The sequence below is a fragment of the Triturus cristatus genome, chromosome 12 (assembly GCF_964204655.1).
Source record: "Triturus cristatus chromosome 12, aTriCri1.1, whole genome shotgun sequence".
NCBI classification, from domain to species: domain Eukaryota; kingdom Metazoa; phylum Chordata; class Amphibia; order Caudata; family Salamandridae; genus Triturus; species Triturus cristatus.
Genome location: NC_140595.1, coordinates 496672783 through 496698599, shown reverse-complemented (window position 1 = coordinate 496698599; position 25817 = coordinate 496672783). Strand labels below are relative to the sequence as shown.

General features: G+C 42.8%; 1 protein-coding gene across 12 annotated transcripts in view; it reads right to left on the bottom strand.

Moving 5' to 3' along the window:
• The window catches only part of CYLD (CYLD lysine 63 deubiquitinase), a 434005-nt gene that overhangs the window by 220216 nt on the left and 187972 nt on the right, over positions 1–25817 (bottom strand). For all 12 annotated transcript variants that reach the window (XM_085638705.1, XM_085638699.1, XM_085638698.1 and 9 more), the window contains one exon: positions 16310–16420. In XM_085638705.1, the coding sequence (XP_085494831.1) occupies positions 16310–16420 (111 nt within the window). The remainder of the gene's footprint in view (positions 1–16309; positions 16421–25817) is intronic.

Below are 25817 nucleotides of genomic sequence, written 5' to 3'. Positions count from 1 at the left end.
CGTCCAATGCTAGGAAAACTATTGTCCATGCCGTGGTGACCTCCCAATTGGACTATGGCAATGTAGTATACCTAGGGGCAACCAAAAAAGGGCTGACTATACTTCAGTCAGTGCAAAATGCAGCGGCTCAACTGGTTAAGTCTCCCTAGTAGAGCGTCCACACAGAAAGCACTGGCAGATCTGCACTGGTTGCCGGTTGAAAAAAGAATTGTATGCAAAGCAATGTGCTACTGCCATCGAATTCGATCAAAAAATGCCCACAATATCTACATCCTCTAATAACTCAATATACACCTAGCCGGAACCTAAGATCTAAAGGCAGGGCGTTGGTAACTGTACCTAGAATTAACAAGGCAAGGATGGGGGCCCGCTCATTCAGATACCTTACTGCTAAAACATGGAACACGCTACCGGAGTATCTAAGAACTGAGCCTTGCGAAATCAGATTTCGAAAACATCTGAAAACTTGGTTATTCTCCTCAGCATATTAGAGCTCCACAAATTCTTAGGTCCTATCAGCGGAACTGGCCTCCCTTCCTTTTTAGTGAGTCTGTTTCAGCGCGGGTACACACCGGTGGTGTAACCATGCGTTCTACAAATGGATTCAATTAAAAAATGTAATTAAATTAAATGTGACTATGTTCTAGAATCGCTGGCAGTAAACGAATGGTACAGATAATCAGGCAGTGAGGAGGAGGTGCCAGCAAACAGCAATTCCAAAGTAAAACAATTGCTCATCTGCACACAGCTAATATGTACAGCATTATTTCACACCAACATTAGCCACACAACCAGCCTTGATGAAGGCTGTAATCCACTAGCTTGTCACAATCTTTCAGATACAGTGCCTGCACTATTGCAAATAGGATTAGGGCTGGACAAATGCTTTTTGCAAAAATATATGAAGAAGATTGAATCTGCCTTTTTATTTTTTTAAATGCATGCTGACTGCATCACAGCTAAATAAAAAAAAAATCTGCTTAATGGATGGACTAGAAAGAAATGCAAATTCCATGTTCAAACACAGGTAACCCTCAGTGGTATCATTATCAGTGTTAGGTATTAGCTGAAGACAGCTAATCATAACTTCTAAAATTGCATTTGTTTCAGAAATTCTAACTAGCTCATCTCAATTTAACAGATTGTATTTCTGTGATTGGGTCATTCTGATTGGCTCCTAGGCAGCCATTTTGAATGGAGCAGTCCCTGCCTGCTGCTTCATATCACACCCTGTTAATTTCAGAACAGACACTGTACCAATCTTGCAGCAATTTTTTGCCCACTCAGACATTCCAGTCTTCAGTGCCCAGGTGCCAGAGTGAAACCTGAAAACAGAAGATTAGTCCAGAGAAAAGATTGTGCTTTCTACAGACAAACAATCAAATTACCCCAGCTCCGATTATTAACTGCAATGCATTTGCTACAATAGCATGGGTAGCACAGGCATGGGCTGCCTATCTCAAACAGCATTGTTCATGTACCTTTCCTAAATAATGTGCTCCATTAGCCCATTTCTCCTTTAACACCAGCAATCCCTCTTGACTGGCTAATAAAGCAAAAGAAGTGTGGCTCCAGAGAGTTATATATTTTTGTCGATTGAGATGGATTTCGCTGTTACCAGGGAGCAGTTCTGCAACGAAATCTGAACAGAGAAAACACTCTTCCATTTAGTTGACTCTTGTTTTAGCCACGACCAGGACGATTTAAGGGCAGACGAAGTTAAGATTTTGAGAAGTTTTCAGAGGCTTGCAAATATCTATTGTGAAAGGAGTTTATCATTGAGCTATATATTCAAAATCCAGGGGGTGCACAACCCAGACAAAAATAGTCTCTCTCTAAACAAAAACAAAAAAGTCTGAATAACAAGTTACTTTATGTTGGGAATGCTCTTTCTGGGGGATACTGTATCTAACTGCAGATTCCTCACCTTCGAATTTCCCACAGATGCCAGACTGGATCAGGAGACTTTTTTCATAGCAGTGCTCCCATGCGCTGCTAGGTAGCATTGTGAGGCTCCATTTTAAAAAGAGCCTATTCCACAGTACGTGGAGGTGGGAGGGCAGTGAAGGATATGCAGTGAGATAGAATATCCACCAGAAGGAGAGTTACTGAAGGAAAGTAACGTATTCTTTTTTTTTTTTGTCCTCATTCTCAACCCACTTAGGCTTGTCCATACTGATAAGAGAAAAGTTCCACCGTCTCAGTATACTGGATCTGCAGGCTTATACCCGAAAAGGGCACAGCCTGCCGGTGTTATCTCAATCAAACAGTTTTAAAGACAATGCCCTCTTGGGAGGCCCTTTACTCAGCTTAAAATGCTGGAACGTCTCAATCGTACCCTTAAAGATAATAGAGGGTATACCAGAGAGGGAGGGCTGTGTAATCCTTGGACTAGGGAAAAAAAAAATACCTAGCTCAATTTAAACAGATTCCAGAAGTCTTGCTTTTTCTTGTTTCCTGCCCTTGAGAGATCCAATCTGGAAGTCCTCAAAAGAGATGTCTGCCAGTCTTGACATGTAGGTGGTAAAGAGTCTTTCCATTTAATGCAAATCTCTCTTCTAGCGAGTAGAATAGCGTAGAATAGAAGTTTCTTGGATGGGCCTTCCAGATAATTTGCAAGGCCAAAGATAAGCATTGGTAGATTGATAGCAATATGTGTCCCTAGTGACCTTATAAGCGTATTGCCTACCCCTTCCCAAAAATCTGTAAGGGCAGGGCAGTTCAAAAACATGTGGATATCTGATGCTGCGATTTCCCCACATTTCTCGCAACATACTGGTGGACCATTTGAGAATTTTGTTAGCCTCTGAGGTGAATAATAGGCTCTATGGATTGTGAAGAGATGATTCCTGCGGAGCCAGGTTGGTTTTACAATGTCCTACAACATTTTACAAGAATTTAACCATAATGACTGGAGATCTTCTTGTGGGATACAGCTCTTCCAGAGTAAAATTGGCAGTTGAAATTCACCGTCCTCCTCTTCCATAATGCACCGATACCAAAACGCAACTTTTTTCTTTGCGGGGGATTTTTGCAAAATCAAGTACTCAAATTGGTTTCTACTACCCAATAGATGTTTATTTCAGGAGGCTTCAACTGCAGCAGCCCAGCTGGTTAGTTGCAGATATTTAAATCTAGAAAGAGATGGACCTACTTTCTCTCTGAGAACCTCCCAGGGAACTAATGTGTTTTCCACAAGCAGATCTCCCCACCTCTCAATTCCAGCCGACCTAAGGGGCTTTGATAGACTGTCTAACAGCAAGGAACTCTTCAGCATCGTCAAAGAGCTCTCCAACCCCAGCGCCGGAAACAACGACATAACTCCCTCACAAGACCTCTGTGACTCACTCGCCTCGTTCTTTCACCGCAAGATCGCCGACATACACAACAGCTTCGGTGCACAGACCACACACCCAAACACCGAACCAACACCACCCTCCGCGCCTGGACCCTGGTCAGCACCGAAGACACCATCCACACGATGAACACCATCCACTCCGGATCACCAACCGACCCATGCCCCCACCACGTCTTCAACAAGGCCGACTCAGTCATCGCACCCCAACTCCGGGACATCATCAACTGCTCCTTCAACACCGCCACCTTCCCGGAGAGCTGGAAGCATGCCGAACTCAGCGCCCTCCTGAAGAAACCATCAGCAGACCCCACCGACCTCAAGAACTACCGCCCCATCTCGCTCCTCCAGTTTCCTGCAAAAGTCACCGAGAAGACAGTCAACAGACAGCTAGCCGCCTTCCTCGAGACAAACGGATCCCTCGACCACTCGCAGTTCGGCTTCCGAGCCAACCACAGCACCGAGACCGCCCTCATCGCAGCCACTGACGACATCCAAGCCCTGCTCGACAACGGGGAAACAGCGGCCCTCATCCTCCTGGACCTCTCCGCAGCGTTTGATACTGTCTGCCACCGCACCCTAGTGCAGCGCCTCAGCAACATCGGAATCCAAGAGAAGGCACTAGAGTGGATCATCTCGTTCCTCGCCGGAAGAACCCAGAGAGTCCGCCTCCCCCCGTTCAGATCCGAGGCCACCGAAGTCATCTGCGGCTTATCACAAGGATCATCACTCAGCCCCACCCTCTTCAACGTCTACATGAGCCCCCTCGCAGCCATCGCACGCCAACACAACCTCAACATCATCTGCTACGCCGACGACACCCAGCTGATCCTCTCCCTCACCAAAACCCAGCCACCGCCAGAACCAACCTACACGAAGGGATGAAAGACGTAGCCGATTGGATGATGAACAGCCGCCTGAAACTGAACTCAGACAAGACGGAAGTCCTCATCCTTGGATCATCACCCTCTGCCTGGGACGACTCCTGGTGGCCCCCTGCCCTGGGCAGCGCACCCAAACCAACGGACCACGCACGCAACCTGGGATTCATCCTGGACTCCTCCCTCTCGATGACCAGACAAGTCAACACCATCTCATCATCATGCTTCAACATCCTACGCATGCTCCGAAAGATCTTCCGATGGATCCCCACCGAAACCAGGAAGACGGTCATCCAGGCACTCGTCACCAGCCGACTGGACTACGGAAACACCCTCTGCACCGGAACCACAGCCAAACTACAGAAAAGACTCCAACGCATCCAGAACGCCTCCGCACGACTCATCCTTGACATCCCCCGACACAGCCACATCTCCGGACACCTGAGAGACCTGCACTGGCTCCCCGTCAGCAAGAGAATCACGTTCCGTCTCCTCACCCACGCACACAAGGCCCTCCACGACCTGGGCCCCAGGTACCTCAACAACCGCCTGACCTTCTACACTCCCACCCGCCAGCTACGATCGGCCAGCCACGCCCTCGCCGCCGTTCCACGCATTCGAAGAGCCACCATGTGAGGAAGATCCTTCTCCTACCTGGCAGCCAAGACTTGGAATTCCCTCCCCATCCACCTCCGTCTGACCCAAGACCACCTCTCCTTCAGGAAGCAACTCAAGACCTGGCTGTTCAAGCAGTAGCGGTCCCCCCTCCCCCAGCGCCTTGAGACCCTCCGGGTCAGTAGCGCGCTCTACAAATTTCTTGATTGATTGATTGAACAGACATTCTGGAGTCCCTGGAGAATTCCAGATTGGAGCACAACTGGAAAAATAACCCAGCCTCAGCGAAACCCTCGGCTTAACCCACATTCTTACCAACCCCAGTAATACCTTCAGCCTAACTTTTTTAAAGAACTTGGAGTCACCGTATTTATAAAGGAAACCGTCCTCTGGGATACCCGACCCTCTCAACATGGCCAAAAACATAATACCAGCTCCCTTACTAGTGGGTATCTTTAATAACATACGCGAATGTTAGAATTGAAACGCCCAGGCATACAGCTGTAAATCGGGGGCTGCTAGACCTCCCTTCTCCCCACTCCTTCTAATTTTCTTCCAGGCTATCCTGGAATGTTGGGAAGGCCAAACAAATGTATTAAATTCACTTTGGAGTTTAGCCAAAGTACCAGTGTCAAAAACTAAAGGGATAGCATTAAAAAGAAAAGTGAATCTAGGCAGAATGGACATCTTGATTAAATTGACTCGCCCCAGTATTGATATGGGTAATAGAGCCCAGGATTTCATTAACTTCCGAGTTTCTCTTGCAACCAGTGTTAAGTTGTAAGTAGGTATCTTATCAATGTCTTGAAGAATATGTATTCCCAAGTATCTCATTAGTTTTCAAAAGGGGGAGCTGATTCTGAACCTGCATGTTCCACGCCATTATTTCGGTTTTAGAAGTGTTTACCTTGTACCCTGAGACTGTACCAAATTCTTGTGCCAACTCTATAACTACGGGGTAGGCACTATTCAGAACTGATGTAAATATCAAAACATCATCAGCGTACAAGGCTACTTTTTTTTCCCATTCCCCATACTTAAAAGAAGATACTCTATGTTCCTCTCTCAACAATTGGGCGAAAGGTTCAATGTATAAATCGAACAGTAATGGGGAAAGGGGACAACCCTGACGCGTACCCCTGTAAATCTCAAAGGATTCTGCTAGGGAGCCATTTATAAATAAATTTGCCGATGGTTTACTGAAGACCGCCAAAATTTATTGCCGATCCCAAACTTTGCCAAGGCCTCCGACAGGAACAGCCAATTGACCCTGTTGAAGGCCTTAGCAGCGTCAAAGGTCATCACTGCAAGTGGAAGAAACAACGTTGATGCCAGATCTATAGCCCCAATCAAGTCATAGGTCAGCTCTGACAGATGACGCCCCCCAACAAAACCCCTTTGGTCCTGATGTAAAAGAACCCCTGCGACTCTTCCAAGCCTATTAGCCAATATAGAGGCGTAGATTTTGTAGTCCGCGTTTAATATAGAGATTGGCCTATATGATTCACAGCTTAAGGCGATTTTCCCGGCTTTAATATTAGGGTCATGGTTGCATTATTCCAAGACAGCGGGGGCGCCATTCCATCTTGAAGAATTTGATTAAATAGGGTTGTCAGAGCCGGGACGACTTCCTTAACAATACATCTGTATATCTCAGAGGGAAGACCGTCCGGACCTGCTGCCTTGCCCCTTTTCAATCTCATTATTTCTTTATAAACCTCCTCCTGAGTTACCGGTTGATCTAACACCGCTTGTTGTTCCGGGTTTAGTGCAGTGACATCTATATTACTTAACCAAGACTGAATTTTCAAAAGATCTGAATCTCCATCCTCCCTGTAAATTTCCTGAAAAAAGGAGTGAAACCCCCCTCTGATATCCACATCAGAAATATAGGATATACCATCCCTGAAGACAGAGTTGATATGATTTCTTGCTTGGTCAGATTTTACTTTCCAAGCAAGTAGTTTCCCTGCACCTTCACCGTATTCAAAGTGGGCTATTCTACTAGCCTTCCACCTTTGCATTAAACGTGAACTCAGTACAGCTTCAAGCTGCCCATTAAGATCGCACAAATTGGCTTGAATAGAACACGGGTTTTGCAGATCGAGCAATGTTTGTGAAATTTTAATTTTACTCTCTAACTCAGAGATTTCTTCCTTGTATTTTCTATTTTTATAAACCGAAATGCTAGTTATACTACCCCTCAAAAAAGCCTTAAATGATTCCCATACGTTGACCACTGAAGCGGTGTCCAGATTCCTCACCATAAAACTTTCAGTCTCACTCCGGAGGGTGAATGAGATGTCATTCGAGGCAAATAGTGAACGGTCCATAGACCACGTCCTCGACATAGGTACCAAAGCTCCTTCTATAACCAGACTCACTGCTGAGTGGTCCGAAAGATGGGAGGGGAGGTAGGAAATATTTTTTACCATCTTCTTCAAAGAATAGCTAACAAGTATAAAATCAATTCTAGATTGATGTTTATACTTGTAATTACAAAACGAGTATTCACGTCTGAGACCAGACCTGGCCCTCCATATATCTAAGTACCCCATTTGTTTCATGACACCCATGGGTCAAGCTCTTGTTTTATGGGAGGTTAATGCACGATTATTTGTGGATTTATCTACTAAAGGATCTAAAACTATATTAAAATCACCGGCTAATATGACTGGTTCTAGAAAATCCAACAAGGCTGATATCAGCTTTTTGAGAGAAGAGGGGTCATCCTGATTCGGACCATAATAGCCTGCAATCGTTACTCTCAAACCTATCAAGTGAAGTTCTGCAATAGCCCATCTGCCACTTGGGTCAACCGTTGATGATCTGCAGTGCAGTTTTTTTAACCAGGATTGACACCCCTCTTGTATTTACTGACTGTGTAGTACAAATTACAAATTCAATCCATCTTAACTTCTTGGCTAATGCTGATAGCTCCTGCTCAGTTAAATGCGTCTCCTGCAAGCCAATGATCTGCGCACTACTATCTCGTATATATTGAAAAATCCTATGTTTTCTAGGATTAGTGCGCAGACCATTAACGTTCCAGGAGAGAACATGGATTGTATTCATAAGAAAACTGCCAACATTATATACAGTCTCAACAACCCATTTAGCCTAAAAGAAACAATAATACAAATGTGCACTTTTTTTCTTTTTTCCCTTTTTTAAAGCTGCCGAACAGAAAAGAAGGCGTTTTACGACTGAGAATGAGGACGTTATTATTCTAATTTTTTCCCCCTGCAACTCCCACGTGCCCCTGCCCCTACCCCTACCCCAAACCCCAGTGACCCAGCAACCTCCCTTACCACCCCTGAAAACCCCTCCCCCTAGTATCTGGACCTAGTCCAGTATTCGGCACCTAGCCATGTATGACCCTTAACTGCTTAATTGTTTTGTTATATGTATAATTCCTGTATTTATTGCCGTTAGGATGACTAAAATGGTTATGGTTTCTAGAACATCATTACTTGCTTAAGTCTTTCAGAAGTGCATCTGCCGCCGTAACTGTCCTCACGTTATGCATCTTGTTGTTAAGCATTATCTTTAGGGTTGCAGGGAATTTCAGCTGGGCTACTGCGCCCAGTTTCCTAAAATCATCCAATCTTCTGCCCAGCTCCCATTGCCTTTCAAGAGTGGTTCTTGACAAATCCGATCTTATTTGGAAGGTGAAACCCCTTGCAGTTAAAGATTTTTGCTTTAGTGCTAGAGTGAGGATTTGTTCTTTAAAGGCATATGTCTGAAAATTAACTAGAATCTTTCTAGGTTTCTGCCTTTGCAAGTTTCTACGGGACGGATCCCTGTGTATCCGCTGGATGTCCTTAAATAACACCTCGTCTGAAAGCTCAGAGTCCAAGGCTTCTTTTAACAAAGCGACAACAAACTGTTTAAGATCTCCTCCTTCTCTATCCTCCGGGACATTGAGAATTCGGAGATTGTTTCGCCTTGCATTATTCTCTAAGGACTCTAGACGTTCAGATAATGCTGCCTCACTTGATTTAAGAGATTTTATTTCAGTCTCAGCAAGTTCTAAATTGGCCGTAAGGTTGGTAACATTTTCTTCTAATTGAAGTGTCCTAGTGTCTAAAAGATCTACTTTGGATCCAAGCGTCTCACAGAGAGTTCTGATTTAGAAAGTAACTTATTCTTATGGTGATTAGTTCTAATTGCATATTCCTCACCTTAGAGTGAATACAATAGCAGTACTGCCCTTAAGAGCTCAGACGAAAAAGGCTTGCAGGACCAAGCGGGCAAAAAGTATTTTCTGCCGGACATGACTGTCAAGGCAGCAGTGCTTCTTAAACGCATGTACTGATGCCCACATCGCAGCTAGGCATCTGTCAAGGGCGGGACCTCCGTGTGCCAACACAGTGATTGCAGCCTTGGCCCTGGTGAAATGGGCTCACACAACGTTCCGAAGCTGCGTCTTGGCTAGGGCATTGTAGATATTAATGGAGAGGAGTATCCACCTTCACAAGCGCCTCTTTTGCACATCAGTCCATTTCTTTGCTCAAAAGAACCCCTCAGGAAGCAGATAATCTACTCAGTGGTCCTTGGTACGATCAATGTAAAACCTTCTAGACCTATTGGGGTCCAACTGATGGATCCTCTCCTCTTCTTCTGAAGGGTGAAGGGGTGAGGGACTAATAATGCTGGCAGAGTGATGAACAGCCCCATGAAGAAAGTATTTACAACTTTAGGTTTGGAGGCTGCTCGCAAAAGGTAGGGTAGGGTGGTTCCTTTTTTTGAGTACCTGTATTTCATTCAGCGACAAGCTAACACAATTGCAACAAGGAACACAGCATTCAAGATCAGGAGATGCAGCAAGCAACTATACATTGTCTCAAAGGGTGCACACATGAGGGATGTCAAGATCAAGTTTAGAACCAGCTGTTGTAAAACAAACAGCTTGGGAGGAAACGTAGGTTAAATCTTTAAAAAACCTCATCACAAGAGGTGATTTGAACAATGACTACTGGTCTGGCAAATGTAGAAAAACTTGTTAGTCGAAACACAAAAGACTTGTATAGGGTCAGTGTAGCAAACACAACATCATGTTATACATTTGTTCCAGAGCTTGTCATAAATGAATTTTTTGGAGGGGCGCATGGCAGCGAGGCTGACATCCATCACTTCAGGCGGCAAATCAAATGTAGTGAATTGATGCTCTACACAGATGTAGCTGTAGTGTGTGTAGATTAGGGTAGACCTTGCAATGGCAGCCTGTTCAGAGGACAGATAATCACACACAGAATTTAAAAAGACTAGTTTCTCCTGGCTCAAGCCGGGAACACTAGAATGACTTGGGCTCGGTCGTTTGTGGACTTCCTAAGAACTCAGGGCATGAGAGGTAGCACAAGTGAAATTCACTGGTGCTGCATGCCATTTGCTCTTTCAGCTCATTAAGACCAAGGTTGACTATCCCATTCAACTGCTGCTCCATTCTTTTTGCTGTCTTTTCGCCGACAACAGTGACATAATAGTCCCTGCAGCTCTCTTCACAACCATGTGACTTATGCTTTTCTAGTGTCCTTTCAAAAGTAGTAGCTCTTTTACCAACTGCCTCCTAAAGCAATCACAAACCTCAAAGCAGATGGAAAGTGGCTTGATCCACCGCAGAGTACTTGTGATACTTGAAGCCCACTCCAGCATCATTCCGCTATGAAGATTCTGCAATCCTTCCAATGCAGCCAGCCGTATGAAAAATCCTTTGATGGGCACCATCGTTAAACAGATCACACTGGTCGTCACAAAACATCCCAGTCACCACTTGAAGAATTCTATTCAATCAGTTCTGGAAGCCATTTTCTAACTAACCAAAGGTACTACTAGCTAATTCTACATATATACAGAATCCCATAACAGAATAGGACATAAACGCCCCAATAAACACAGTTCAATCTAATGCACATATTCCAGTCCTGTCTTGAAATAAAAGGAAGAAACTGAGTGTTATGCAATTACAATATTACAGTTGAAGGTATATCCAAGTAATTGAACAAAATAGACCTTTGTATGCAGCAAATGGAAAAATGTTTAAATACTTTTCAATAAGTCAACAACAATAAGAATCTTTAAATTTACCCAGTTTGGAAAAGGTCTCTAAATCATGTTCAAAAAGCAGACTATCATGCTGTTTAGTGCAGAGATCGATAAGCCACTGTGATTTTAACGAGGCGCAGGGATAACAGTATGAGTAAATGAAAAAGACAAAATTGCATGCAAGCCAGAAAAATAAAAATTACATGAACATAAAGAGAGTAAACGAACCACAAGGTAAACAAACATCAAATAAGGAATGCTATGTTTGTCAAAAAAAATAGAAGAGAAATAAAAGACATTGAGGTGGGGAAGGACAGGAAAAAGGCAACCACCCAAGATCCTGTGAAAAGCACCCACGACACCAAAGTGGTAAAGTCTTTTTTCAAACACTTCCACAGTGGAAACTGTGGAAACACCTTTCTCCATGTGAAGCAATATATTCAACAGATTTGTTAAGTCATGAGCAGAGATTACAGAATTAACATTCAGCAACTGGATTCAAAGAAATATCTGCTGCTCTGGAAATTTGAAAATTTCAAAAGTAGGCAACCAAAACAGCTGAAGGAATGTGGAAAACCAAATTTGGCATAGTGAAATTGGATCACCAATATAAGCTAAGCACTCATTTGTAGGAAACTATCTTTCTTGCAATGTGAATAACAAATGCAATAAAGGCATGCAGCATTTCACTGACAAATCCAACAATACACTGTAGGACTTTTTGTAGTGAAGTACCCCTACAAATACACTAGGAGTTTCCTAAATTCCAAGGAGGCAAACTATCAGTTGACAAAATAAAGTGATTTAACCTGGGATACTGATGCTTGAAAAAGGCAAGATGAATGCAATGAATGAGTGCATGCAAACCTGCAGCGCTATTATGTAAGAGACTGTGTAAGATGGCTTCTGTTGTGGTCTCTTCTCAGACAGAGCAGAATGCTCACATCGTAAACCCAAATGTAGTGGGCAAAGTGGCATTTGCAGAAGGTTATGGAGCTATGTACAAACAATCTTCAACATATTGTACAACTGTGGAACTGTCCTAGTACAAACCTGAGTCAATTAAAAGGAAAATACAATATTAGACCATAGCCCAATGAATTAGTTTAGGAGGTACAGGTCAGCGTGGGCCGCCCTGAATGAAGGAGGGAATGATGCTACAGCTGCCGCAACATAATTACCAAAACTGAAAAGAAGGAGGTAAAACATAACGACTTCTCTGATGAACACCACGAGGTGCTTCCTGTGGGAATATTGATTGTGTTTATTATCTTGGGCACAATTTGGCCACTTGTTTCTTCATCTCTAGAACAAAAGCAGTATGCAGACTTGAAGAATGGGAGGAAAATAAAAAGGGAGGGATTTTTTAGATTATGTTTCAAAAGTCGCTGGAGATTATCTGCTAAATAGTCTAAAATAAGCGTTAAAACTTAATATATAAAGGAATGGGCAGGAGTGAATATAAAACTATGGACCTTATCCATTTCTCTAACTGTCATCTCATTAATACCATTACATGCTTCTGGTCTTTTCCATGGTAAATGTGACAATAATTTGCTTAAAGAACAAAGCATTACTTAGTGATACTTACCGCTCTCAACCTCTCTCCTACATTAAGATGACCCGCTGTGTCTTATCAAACAGCTCTCTGCGCATGGACTCCAGCAGAATGGCCAGTTAATGGCTGTAGGCTACCAGTCTTAAACAACACACAACAACAAGGCTAAAGTTTTGTTTTTGGTGATAGGCAGGATTGCTCTTCTGCAGGATATAGTACTGTGTCTTGTACAGGATACATGTTTATATTATCAGAGTAGTAACATGAGGGAATCCGTATTACACTATCAGAAACCTCTAAAGAAGCACTGTTAATGCTTGCCCTCTATGAAGAGAGTGGACATCAGAACCCTTGAGCTATATTATTATTACCTCACACCTGTAGAACTATACAACATTTCATTACAATTCTAACATTATGGGTTCTCAGTCTAGAGCTCCTTTCACACAGTAAGGCAAATTCTGTCTTGTTAAATTGGTGTAGAAAGATAGAGGACAACAGGGGAGATGCAATTCCCAGAATTACAATATTAGATGTGCCTCTTACTTTTAAATAGTCTATGGACTCCAACTAGGATCGGCAAATAAATAGAACAAAAAAAAAACAGTCATTTTCAAGGTGTGCGCCTACAAAATGAAGTGGCTGGCTTTGACGAAGGCTTTTTTTCTTTTTTGCCATGCAGCAGAGCATCAAGGAATCATGTACAACATGGCCAAAAACATTGACAAAGTTAATAGGTCTCCTATGCATGACCTACTGCTTTGATAATACTTGTTTATCTTGTGCAGTCCTGTAGTGTCTGCTCTCTTTTGACCTATTAAAAGCATTCCACCAGGGTAGCCTGGCACCCTGTTGCCCTAGTGTCACAATAATTTGGTTTTAGCCAAAATACAATAGTCTACTGACCAAATGACATCTATCCAAACTAGAGTGAGCACGTATCACTCATGCTATGCAGAGGTATTCAACAGGGCTGCCCTACTTCACAACTCATCATTAGCTTATTACTAGAGCCGTTGACCCAAGCAATGAGTAAAAATAGACATTTCAATGTGTGTTATTAGCATATCTTTCTCATGGACAGCACTTTAACTACACTGCAACAAATACTCTTAGAGTTAGGAACAGATGAAAATATATTTGGTTTTTATATTATCCTGAGACATTCTAGTAATTAGACAAAACTTAAGCTTGTGAAACTGGTTGATGGTTTCGCCTTGCACAAACAACAGATTTAATACCTAGAGATATATCTGGCAAAATGACATGTGTATACAAACATAGCATAATAAGAATATTGGAAGAACTTCCTAAAGGCTTGCCAGAGGTGAACACTTGAGAAATGTCGTGCCTGTGTAGAAGTAGCTCAGTTAAGATTAACTTTTTCATAAACTATGTGCATGGCTCAATCACTGCCAGTAGCTGTTCCACCATTAGATAGGAAGCAGATACAGGTCTTCATGTTAAATGTTGTTGGGGCCAACCAACACCCACAGTAGAATGTGACTACGAGTGGACTTTTCGGACCCAAACATATATAGCTACACACTAGCGGGAAAACTAAATGTTTTACTGGATTGGTCAGTTAGAGACTGAGATTAACAATGGACTGCATAAGAACAAACACAGGTTTCAGTACCCCTATGATGGCTTGTTTGGCTTCCCAGAAAACACAGAGCAAACCATGTTACTATGGTAGAATTGCCACCTTTGCACATTAAGCAGTAGTGACCGCCTTGTGGGAATTTATTGGTACACCCAATTGCAAAAGCACGAGGACACCTGCAAACTCCTAATTATGTGAGAAAACACGTACACCTTATATTCAGCTCTCATCATTCAAAGCATGCAAATGTACTTGTGTCAGAGACACTCTTTTCCTAAACACACATTAAAAGAGGAGCTTTTACCTCTACATAGCCAACCAGAAAGCACACATATCTGTATGACAGAATCTAAAGCCCTTTTTTATCCAGGTAGGTCAAACCTAAGGACACAAAGAAGTTTGTGATTGTGTCCTTCAGTGATTTAATGAAAAACGTCAACCCACAAGAAGACAGTTAATTAGCAATTAAGAACAGTGATGTAATGAAAAATGCCAACCCACAAGAAGACAGTTAATTAACAATTAAGAACATACCCAATTAGTTTAAAGAGTGCAAGTCCTTCAACAACTGTTAATACCAAATTCAGGGTGTATTCAATCGACTTCACATGTGATATTTAATCATATTTTTAATGTTGTAAACTGTCCTAGTAGGGAAGGATCGACTCACTGTGGTTTCCAGTACTGCCTCTATGAGCAGGATGCCCGGAGAGCACACTAGGCTTGTTTAACGAAAAGCCCGGCTCAAACAGCAACTTCGTTGCTATATGCAGATGGCGAGACACCATTTCTGAAGAAATTAATTTGAGGAGCTAGTCAACCAGGCGAGAGAATACTGAGATTCCCACCTGTCTGAGATGGGACGCCCCCATGGCCATCACCTTCATGAAGAGCTGAGTGGCAGAAGTGCGTCCAAATGTGAATGGGGAGGTTGGGTGCACGGTTCTTTTGGAAGGGTAGGGCATACCCCCTTTTCCATGGTTTGGTAGACCCAAAGGTCTACCAAGATTGTCACATTATTCACTTTACTTTTCTTTCTCTGACTGCAAAGTGTGAGGAGTTTGTAAACACCAATCCCATGTTAAAAGAAACATAAGCTGCAATTTGCCAGCAGCCATAACCTGACATTTGACCTCTGAAATTTGAAGCACAGCAAATACAACAAAATAAATACAGAATTCGAAGGCATCTTTATTAATTGCTTGGACCTCCACGACCGACCCAGAACCGTCTCACGACCCTCAGTTTGGGAAACACCACACTAGACTATCTTTGACGGAGCAGACTGTTCTAACATAAGACTGATGACAGTAATATTAGAAGGCAGAAGCTATTTTGTAATACCAGGTCTAGGAGGGTTCTCTTAATAGGTGGCTTGTGAACCAACAAATATTACACTTTTAACCTCGGCATAGGATTTGCCCTCATCATTACCGCTTATATTTGATCCGGCTTCCTGTGTTTTCTTTTTAAGGCTTTTAGTTTTTTATTGTTATGTCTTGACATAACATTTTCTATGTATCCAAAGTGTTGAATTGGTACTGCACACTGTTGACAGATTGATGATACTGATTTTAGTGATTTCTTTGACACAGTCTCATTATAGTTGTCTATAGGGACAATGTCTCATTGATTAAACCATGATGCCATGATGATGCTCTCTATGTATATAAAAAATAACAACCTAATGAAATTTGCTAGAAAAATAAAAACTTCATGCACCCAACCCCAAAATCATTAACCCTAGTTTGATGGGCTCAACAGACCTCTGCCGCAATCACTGCAAGAAATTCATACTGTTTAACGGCGCAATAGAACAGGTGACTTTTAGAGAACAAAAAGAACAATGGTAACTAAAGAACAGAGGGCCCGATGAACAAAGGTAAACTTGCACTTTTCTGTAAGTTTACTATTTTTTAGTATTCACAAAGGTTAACCTGGACCAAAAATATAATTGTACTACTTTTCGGTATTCATAAAGTCAAACTAAGACCACAAGTTTAACTTTACTAGTAGCAACTTACCTTTGTGATACGGAAAAGTAGTAGCTTCCCACTATGTAAATAAATACATCTTTGGTATGAAAACAGCGTTTAAAAATAATTCTCTGCAACAAAATGGCAGCATTAAAAAACTGAAAAATGTTAATCATTAAACTGACCAAGTAAATTAAAGCCCTCAAGATGGTACTAAATCCACTATGCATGTCAAATTTAATATTATAGATATGAATTTTAAAAAATGGTTACCTTCATCAATGTACCATGGACTTTTTGACTTGGGTTGGGAATCACTCGATGTCCCATTCAATGTGTAAAAATATTCTGATCTGCTCCTCCTTCCAAGCTCAGGGGTTGTTGCTGTGAATAAAAATCGAGTCAGTTCAGAATTAAAAAAGTAAACATACAATTAAGTTGAAATCTATACATAGGTGGGCAAGTCCTATTCAGCAAGGAGTGAGGAGCTTCGATTTTCAATCGTGATCATATCGACCCGCCATTTTGTGCTCCGCCGCCATTTTGTGTTGCCCTCACTCAGGCAGCACGACGATCGAAGTCTTTTTCTGCTTTTCCTGCAATAGTGTGTCTAAATAACCTTGTGCCTCTGTTTACAAAAGCTGGTGTTAGAGACTGGCCGAGTACACTAATCCCTGTCTGGTTTTCCTAATCCCTGTCTCAACTATCTGTTGGTTCACACTATTCCCTTCTGATTTTATCTTATCGTCTGGCCTTCGCTGTCCTCTGCTCGTATTCTCTTGTTTCACAGCTATCCTTCAAAACACACAAACGTATCTCGTCACCTGCAAGACAGCTACAAGTCAGTTAATGAATTAGCTCGTGGGGAGGGGTAACAAACACAGATAGAGGAGAGGCTTCTTCGAGTTACTCGATACTTTATTTTCAAACCTTTCCTATTGGTTCTGTTCTGTTTTCCAACTTTCCTTATTGGCTCCCTTTTATATGTTTAGGTGTGTTCTTAGTTAATGTATATGTCACATATATACTATATAAGATTGTGCGCCACGGAGTGAAGTGGAAGTCTCCTGAGAACATACCGTGTGTACTAGGACAACTGTACTAGCTGCAGCTAATAAATCTAATCTTTTACGCCAACAGCGTGTCCCCGTGTCTCTGTGTAGCTAAGCAGGAGAACCCAGGAGATTAAGGCGTACCCTGTGCCGCCAGGTCCAAAAGGTTCTGGTTCTTCAGGAGCATGCACAATTTTAAAAGCTAACTTAGAAAAAAGTTAACAAATGTTGCCAGCATCTATAATTTTTTTTTTTTTTACCTTAGCTGGTCCAGGACAGAAATAATTTTCTTCCCTGCATCACATGCATGTTCTGCTTGTAATCAGGCATTCAAAAGCAAGATGGCGGCCGTAGGCTCGGTCGTGTGAGCTGGTCTCTCTCCTCTGAACCACCCCTCGATTGAGAATCTGTCAGAGACCGGGATTCTTCTTACCGTTTCCTAGCCGCGGAAAAGCAGTGGTATGCTCAAGCTGATCCTCCGTTCTTTACCGGAGTACGGACCGTGTAGTTTCCTTTGGTGTCCTGCCGCTTCGTACCTTGCGGGGTCTCTGCACTCAGCCCTTGCTCTCGGGAAGATTGTCCGCAGGAGGTACTGGCGTGGAATTATGCCTCCGAAGGTCAAGACGACCGCGGCAGCCACAGCGAGGGCGCGATCCGCGCTGGCTGCTCCGATATCTGGAAGTAACTGTGGAGACACGAACAGCGCGGGAGGTCTACAAAGCGCGGTGCGGAGTAGCGGGAATACCGCTACGGAAGGCACCTCTACCCGCAAAGGCTCTTACTCTAGAGGACCCGGGAAGGGTAAAGCTGTATTGCCGGTTACAGTGCCGGCTCTTTTAAAAAATGTAACATCAAAGAAACTCCTATTGGAGTGTGGACCCGCTGTCGGGGTAGCTGGGCAAGCATTGGCAGATCCTCGGGTACTGATTGAATCATCTCCAATCTTGTCTGGCTCTCCCTCGGCTGATAATACTATTATAGGTCAAGAAGTTACAGCGCTGGAGCAACAGGGTGCTACTGACAATGTTGGGAATGCAGGAGGAAACGGTCATCTGTTACTTGGTTCAAATATCATAGTGAATGGAATTATGGGAGATGTAGTTCAGAGCAGTGAGAATTCTACAAGTTCTGGGCCCTCTCTCTCCATCTCCGACACTCTGGTTCCAAAGGTAATGAATCCTCCAACTTGTTATGCTTCAGTTGCTAATGAATCCTGTAAGGAGCTCGAGGGGGATACATTTTTCTCTTTGTCAGAGCATACTGGCTCTTCTTTGGACAGTGAGGATGAGAATGACCCTGAATGGACTGATGATGGCAGGAAAGCTGGGTATTGGCGGCAGAATGAGGCTCTTAAGGAACGGCTAACTTCTTGTCGCATTGGCACAGTACGTAAAATAAATGGACCAGGCTCTCTGGACTCTGAGGTTTTGGGACTACCCCCAGGGGAGAGCTCTCTTCATCAGCATGGCCCAGGGGGCGTCATAACACCTGGGCCCTCCACTGCATTGAATCAGATTGAGTTGCCTCCGGGAGAAATCTCACTTGCGTTAATCTTTCAGACGATGATGGTGCATCGGGAGGAGGCTAGGCAGGAAAACATCCAAACCCAGGGGGCATGCAGGAGAGTTCAGAATTCCATTCGTAGAGTCGCTAAAACCTGTACTGATATTGCTACCAGAATTGGGATAGCCGAGGAGAGGATTTCGAATCTAGAGGATGCCTTAGCAGCACAGAAGAGCGCAACTGATCTGATGCTGCTCAGAAAGATGACATTTTCTGGAAATTAACGGATTTAGAAAACAGAGCCAGAATAAATAACCTCAGGATCCTAGGGGTACCGGAGGATCTTGAAGGTGGAGATGCTAGGCAATTTGTAGTCGAATTTATTTTCTGAGGCATTCCCGGAAGTAAAGGAGTGGGATTGGCAGATGGAAGTGATACGCGCCCATCGCTCTCCGCTAAAACAGCGGCAGAAGTCTGGAATTCTTGGGGGTAAACCTCCTGCAATATTGATATGCCTTAATAATTGTTTAGCAAGGGAGAAGATATACGATTTAGCGAGGCCTGACAGAAAGAGGAGGGGAAAAGATTGTGATTTCTTTGTGCGGACAGATTTTTGTCCCGCAACAGTGGAGCGGAGGTGGCAGCTTCGCCAGCTGATATCCCTTCTTCACGCGAAGGGCGCACAAGCTTTTTTGCTTTTCCCGTCCAAATTAAAAACTGTTTTTCAGGGGCAGACAAGATTTTTCTTGTCAGAAATTCAGGCCAAATAGTATCTGTCCACTATATAGTCAAGGTGTATCTCTGCTGCTTTCTCTCTGCTGTCTTGTTTTCTTCCCCCCCCCCCCCCTCTTTCTGGGGGTGGCGGTATCTTCACCCAATAGTTCTGTTGGAGTTACGGAGGTGGAGTGACGATAGGCAAGTGTGAGCTACTTGGGTGTATCTTGGGCTTCATACAAATAGTAAGAGTGAATGGAATTAATAAATGTATTCTATTGGACATGAATGTATGTGAGATTAATTGTCTCTGGTTTCGTCTTATTATTGTTATGAGGGGTGAGGGTTGTCAGGGGAGTCTGTTGAACCAGCTTGCTCATCACAAGGACTTAGGTCCTGTTGCCATATAAGGGTATTGTTAGGGGTGGGTGGGTAATGGGGGTGGGCTGTATTGGGGAGGGATTGGGAATGGGGAGGGGAGGGGGGGGTCTGGGGGGGTACGGAAGTATTGGTATCGGAAAGATGCTGTAGTGATGGCTTCAGTTTTTTGTATATGTTCTTCTTCGCTGATTATTGTTTTTCTAAAGTTGGAAAAAGCGCAGTCCAGGTGGAAATGTTACTTTAGGTTTAATGGGGCAGGATAGAATTATTTTTTGCTCATGGAATATATGCGGTCTTAATGATCCCAAAAAACGAGCATTATTTTCTAAAATTGTGCACGCTATGCATGTAATCTGTATACAGGAGACACATATACCCTGGGGTAGGCATGTTTGTCTGAAGCTGCCAGGGCATGACTTAATAGCATGCACTAAACAGACATCTATGATCAGAGGAGTGGCTATTCTTATGAAGACCGGGGTAGGGATATGCAAAAAATCCCGAGAGGATAAAATGGGCAGATGGATTATAGCAGAAATTCTAGTAGGTAAAAGGTCACTAACCATCTGCACAATTTATGGCTCCAATAGTGACGATCCGGAAGTATTTAAATTTTTAAATATTGAATTGGCTACTTGGCCTTGTCCACTCCTTATCTGTGGAGATCTGAATATCAATTTACTTAGTAACTTTAATTTGGCAGCTGATCTCAATTACAGTGGCAGGAAACCTAAAGTGTTCAAGGCACTGCAGGCATTGGTTCAAGAGCATGGGCTGATGGATTTGTGGTATCGACATAATAAAATGGATGATGGGTACACATATTACTCAGCCCCTCATAATAAATTGGTCAGGCTGGACTATTTCTTGGTCTCAGAGCAGCTCGCCGAAATCTCTTCTATTCATGTCTCTCCTAGGATCACATCTGATCATAATTCATTAATTGTTGAGTGTTTGTGGCCCCGAAATAGGAAGCCCCCCAGGCAATGGTCTTTCGAAAGGAAGCTTTTGCTTGACGAGGCTTACCAGGCACATATGAGGAAATGGCTAACAGAATTTCTTGGTAACAATAGGGATACAGCCCTTAATGCGGTGGTGTGGGATGCCCTAAAAGCTGCAGTGCGTAGAGAGACTAAAAGTGTTTTCTCGTACCGGTGGAAGCAAGGGCAAGAGCAAACGAAGTCTCGTCTGGAGGAGCTTAGAATAGCAGAATTAGAACTGGCTTCTAAAATTAAGAATGGTTGTGATGTAGAGCACTCCCAGCAGGCTGTTGCTATAATAAAATCTAACCTTTTGGAATTCTTTGGTCTGGATCTGGCTGCCAAGTACCTTTTATATCGGACGACTATGTTTGAATTTGGTGATAATTCTGGAAGGGTACTGGCGAAGAGGCTCCATCAGAAAAGTGTACAGAGTCGTGTTATTAGAATTCAGGATGAAAACGGCATGGTCAGGATACCCAGGAGGGAGTGAATGGGGTATTTCGTAATCAGGTATTCCATATAACTTCTTCGGTGAACCAATCTTCTAATGTGTATTATAGTCTTTTATTGACATACAACAAATGAAACATATAAACATCTCCCCTTTATAATCTATTGAGTTTATACTACAAACTCCGGTTTTCCCCGTCTTCATTGCTGATGTTTTCTTTACAATAATATAACTACTCACCTCACCCTTTCTCGATTTGTCACTTTGCTGATTTTTTGCTTTGGTCTTGGTATATTACACTCGCATAAACCCCACGCACTCCGCAATTATGTTCATTCCTATTCGTTTAAAATACCAGTTTCATTCTCAGGGATTAGCTTTTAAAGCATACTTGTTTTTTCATATGTTTTGAAATATTTTATTTCATTTCCAAATTGAAAACAAAACAAAGCTGTACAGGGATATTAAAAAGTTGAAAGGCAACATAATTAAATCAGATAAAAAAATAAGTACATGTCCTCATGCAGGGTGTAAAATTTAAGCCAATATTTGAATGATTTTTTTTGTTAGATGTATGTTTATGTACTGTAATAAAGAATATAAAACATTATAAACAACCACACCAAACTAAAATAAACAAGCATTGGCAAATTAAATCAAATGTGTAGAGCACACTAAACCCAAAGGTCTTAAGGCACTGAGCTAAAAAGTAGCCATCCCAACAGCGATCAAAGAAGAACTCAGGGTGATACCTAAGAAAAGAAAAGTCCTGTTTTAAGTAGTTTTTTAAGCAAACAAAAAATTAAAATGCTTCTGAGTTGTGAGCAAGCAGAACAAACAACTGTTTAGGAAAGCAGTTTTGTAGAAGCAAATTGTAACCCAATGACTGGTATACAAATAATAGCAAACTAATTAACATAACCGAGTATACGCCTGCTATGTAGCAGCTTCAGCCATGACATTCAAGAAAGATTTGGATGTTCTCAAAATAATTTACTGAGTTAAAGGTTAGCTCTAAATATACCGGAACACTCACAAAAGCACCATGGGGAGCTTCAATTTCCAGGTAACTAGCGGCAAACTGATAACTGAATAAAACTGTTTTTAGCAGCTTTTTATCCGCACGCTGTGGTTTCTGTCTCCTATTCTTCAGGGCAGCTGATCCGAAGCCGCTCACAGGGAAGAACTGCAGACATCATAATGCGTCTTGCTTCGTGTCTACCCATGCAGAGGAGTTCGAGAGATAAACAGCTAAGAAGCAAATGAACTGTGATTGACTAGACCACAACCTATAAAATTTATGCAGTAATGTATTGATTAAGTTTTACAGGAAAAAGGCATACAAATGTTATGAGGGAATAACAGGGTATTAATAGAGGTTTGCAGGGTACTCCTTCTGCTGGAAGCAGTCAGAGACCCAAATGAACACCCGTCAGCACAACCCACTGTCTTACAACTAAAGAAACCTTGACTTTCAGCATATACTATTGCTCAAGGAGAATATAATAATAGGTGTAAGCTACATACAATGGGACACCAGAGCACTAGCCAGGAGCAGGACCAGCCTCATAAGACACTGTGGGTGTCCACAAAGAATGGAATCATTAAAGCAGTGTATATCACAATGGCGAATCTAGAAAAATATGGGGGTTTGGGGGAGGACCGTACATGTCATTGGTAGACCTTGACAAATCTAACCGACACAAAGGTGGATTGATGCTGCTCGAGAGAGTACAGTGGCCTTGTCCCCTGAAAAAAAAGATAGAAACATGGAGCAACTAAAGCATCCAATACAGCTGTGACAAGGAATTAAACCCCCCCCCCCCCATGCCACGTAACACAGCTCAAGAGGGTGCTCATGGCTGAACTGTATCTGCTCGTTACTGAATACATGAGGTGATAAAAATGGGCACCCTTTATAACAAGCAGATAATTTTGAAATGAAAGAAAGTTTGAGAAATAATACAACGTTTGCAAACCTATAGGAATAGTACAACAGATATAACATAACTCAAATAAAGAGTGTTTTACTGGTGACAACGTTCTATTGCTGTGAGAGGTTATGGCTGTAAAAGACAGTGGAAGAAATTAAATCACAAATAAATGGATTGGCTTTACCCCTTTTTCCTCGCATGAAAGGTGAAAAGCTCTCCGAAGGGAATGTACAAAGGAATCAAAAAACGTTCATGACAGAGGAATCTGATATGGACTGACCAAGTGGGCGAGACAACTTTAAAGTTGACGAAAGCACTCCTTGAAAATATTATGTAACATTCCAGCATAAATATAAAGTCATGTTATACTGGACTGCAAGAAGCTCAAATACTATGTTTTATCTCTATATCGCCTATGTTGGGACAAAAACGTCTATTGAAGAGTCTCATAAAAAATGGCTAATATGTTTTACTTCAGTATGCTAGAGCACAATTTTTGCAGAAATTACTAGGTTTGAGGAAGCTGTTGCCAAAGAGATTCACAAGGACATCAACAACAAAGCCATCGGGCAAGACTATCAGTCCACATCAAGACAACAGTGTTGTATGGAGATAGCCATCAATCAGGTGGTTTATGAGACTCCAAGAATTGCCACCAGTCTCTTATTCCTGTTTGAACACTCTGCACCTTTCAAAACTATCAAGCACCACGCCTTAGTAAAAAATCTTGCACATCAAATGGTTTTCAACTGCGTTATCCAACAGTGGTTCACATCATACCAGAAAATAGAGCTTACACGTTTTTCAAATACACTTCTTCATGTCCAGGGTATCCCAATCAAATATGGTGTCTCTTCAGGGCTCCAGTATTTCAACTGTAAACTGTATATGGATGCTGAGGCAGTAGTACCGACTGACAGGAATATATATAGTCCCCTGCACATGGAGGACAAAAGCTCTACCTTAAGGTATCTTCCACCGCGACCATCTAAATGACTGCCTCACCACCATCCATGGATTTCCAAGGCCTACCTCAAACTGAATTCCACAAAGATGGAATCTGTACTTCCGAACCATGGAAATAAGGCTAGTGGCAGCAAACAACAACAAGACCAACAGTGGCTATCAAAGAGGAATCTTGACAGCTTCACACTACGGATTGCAGACCGTGCCAAATCCATGAGCTTCTGCATTGACACCAACTTTATCTTTAGGACATAAACAGCAAACAAGATGTTGATCACTTGATACCAGCAGAGTGAAGCCCTTCAGATTAGCTGTCCAGATGTGGATACAATCCCATCTCTGGATCGAATGCTCTGCTAACCAGCATCCTGAAATACCATGGCACAGATGAAGAGCAATATGCTTGTCTCATCAAAAGTCTCTCATGAAGAACCCTCAGGCTTAACTACTACTCTTACGGATATGATACACAAATCTATCTCATGTGAGCATGATACAGAACATTTTACAGCTAGTGTAGGTGGCTTAGATTCTTAATAAATGAGGAAAGGTAGAGTGAGGCTGAAGGGGTCAAAATCAGAGGTCCAGATGATAGGGTCAACTGAATCTTCTCAATCCTTTCACATTTTACCGTGAGTCACTGAAGCCTTATCTAGCAGAGACAATATCTAGCTGCAAATTTCTTACCTTTGAATATCCCCAGGTATCAAACTGGATCCGGAAGATCATTCGTGAGTAGTACCCCTGTACGCCAGTAGGTGGCATTGATCGGCTGCATCAGCACGGGAAGGGATGCCAGTGCCGTGTATATAGATACCACGAGGGCGCGCTGACGTCATTTAGTTGTCACAACTTTCGATGCCAGTAGCACAGAGCCATGAAGTACACTGACAGTGGTGTGTCCAAACTAGGGCCCTGAAAGGGATCATCCCTCACCTAAGAAATTGGTCCGTAGAACGGGAAGGATGGGTGGGTCAGTAATTAATCTGCGGCTAGAACATGTCTCTAAAAGATAAGGAGTTACCGAAGGTAAGTAACTTATTCACCTGATAGAGACTTCTAGCCCCACATTCCTTATCTTTGAATACATATCCAAGCAATATGATCCCCGGTAGTGGGTCTGTGGACAAATTTAAACTAGGAAGTCCTGCAGGACCAAATGAGAGAAATGCCTGTCCCTGCGGACTTGACTGTCCAGACAGTAATGCTAGGTTAACAGGTAGATGTCCGGGACTGGGACTCCATGTGCTAATACAGTGGTCGCAGCTTTAGCTCTGGGGGAATGAGCCCGTAAGCCTTCAGGATGCTGCTTCTCTGTCAGTGTGTAGCAGATCTTTATGCAGAGAATGGCCCATTGAGAGATGGTCCGTTTCTGCACCTCCTGACCTTTCTTCGCACCAACACACCCCACGAAGAATTGGCCGTCCACCCAGAACTCTTGTGTGCGGTCAAGGTAGAATGACAATGCTCTTTTTGGGTCCAGACAGTGGAGTCGCTGCTCTTCCTTAGAGGGATGTGGAGGAGCGCACAAGGTCTGCAAAATGACAGACTGGTCCACATAAAATGGTGTCACCACTTTCAGCAGAAAAGAGGCCCTTGTGCGAAGCACAAGTTTGTCCGGATAAACTGATGAGAATGACGGCTTGGAAAATAAAGCCGACAGCTCAATGTAATCGCCACAAGAAAGGCTGCTTTGATGGAGAGCAGATTGAGGGGGCAATTGTGAAGAGGCTCAAAAGGAGCACACATCAAGAATGTGAGGACCAAATTATGGTCCCACTGAGGCATAATAAAAGG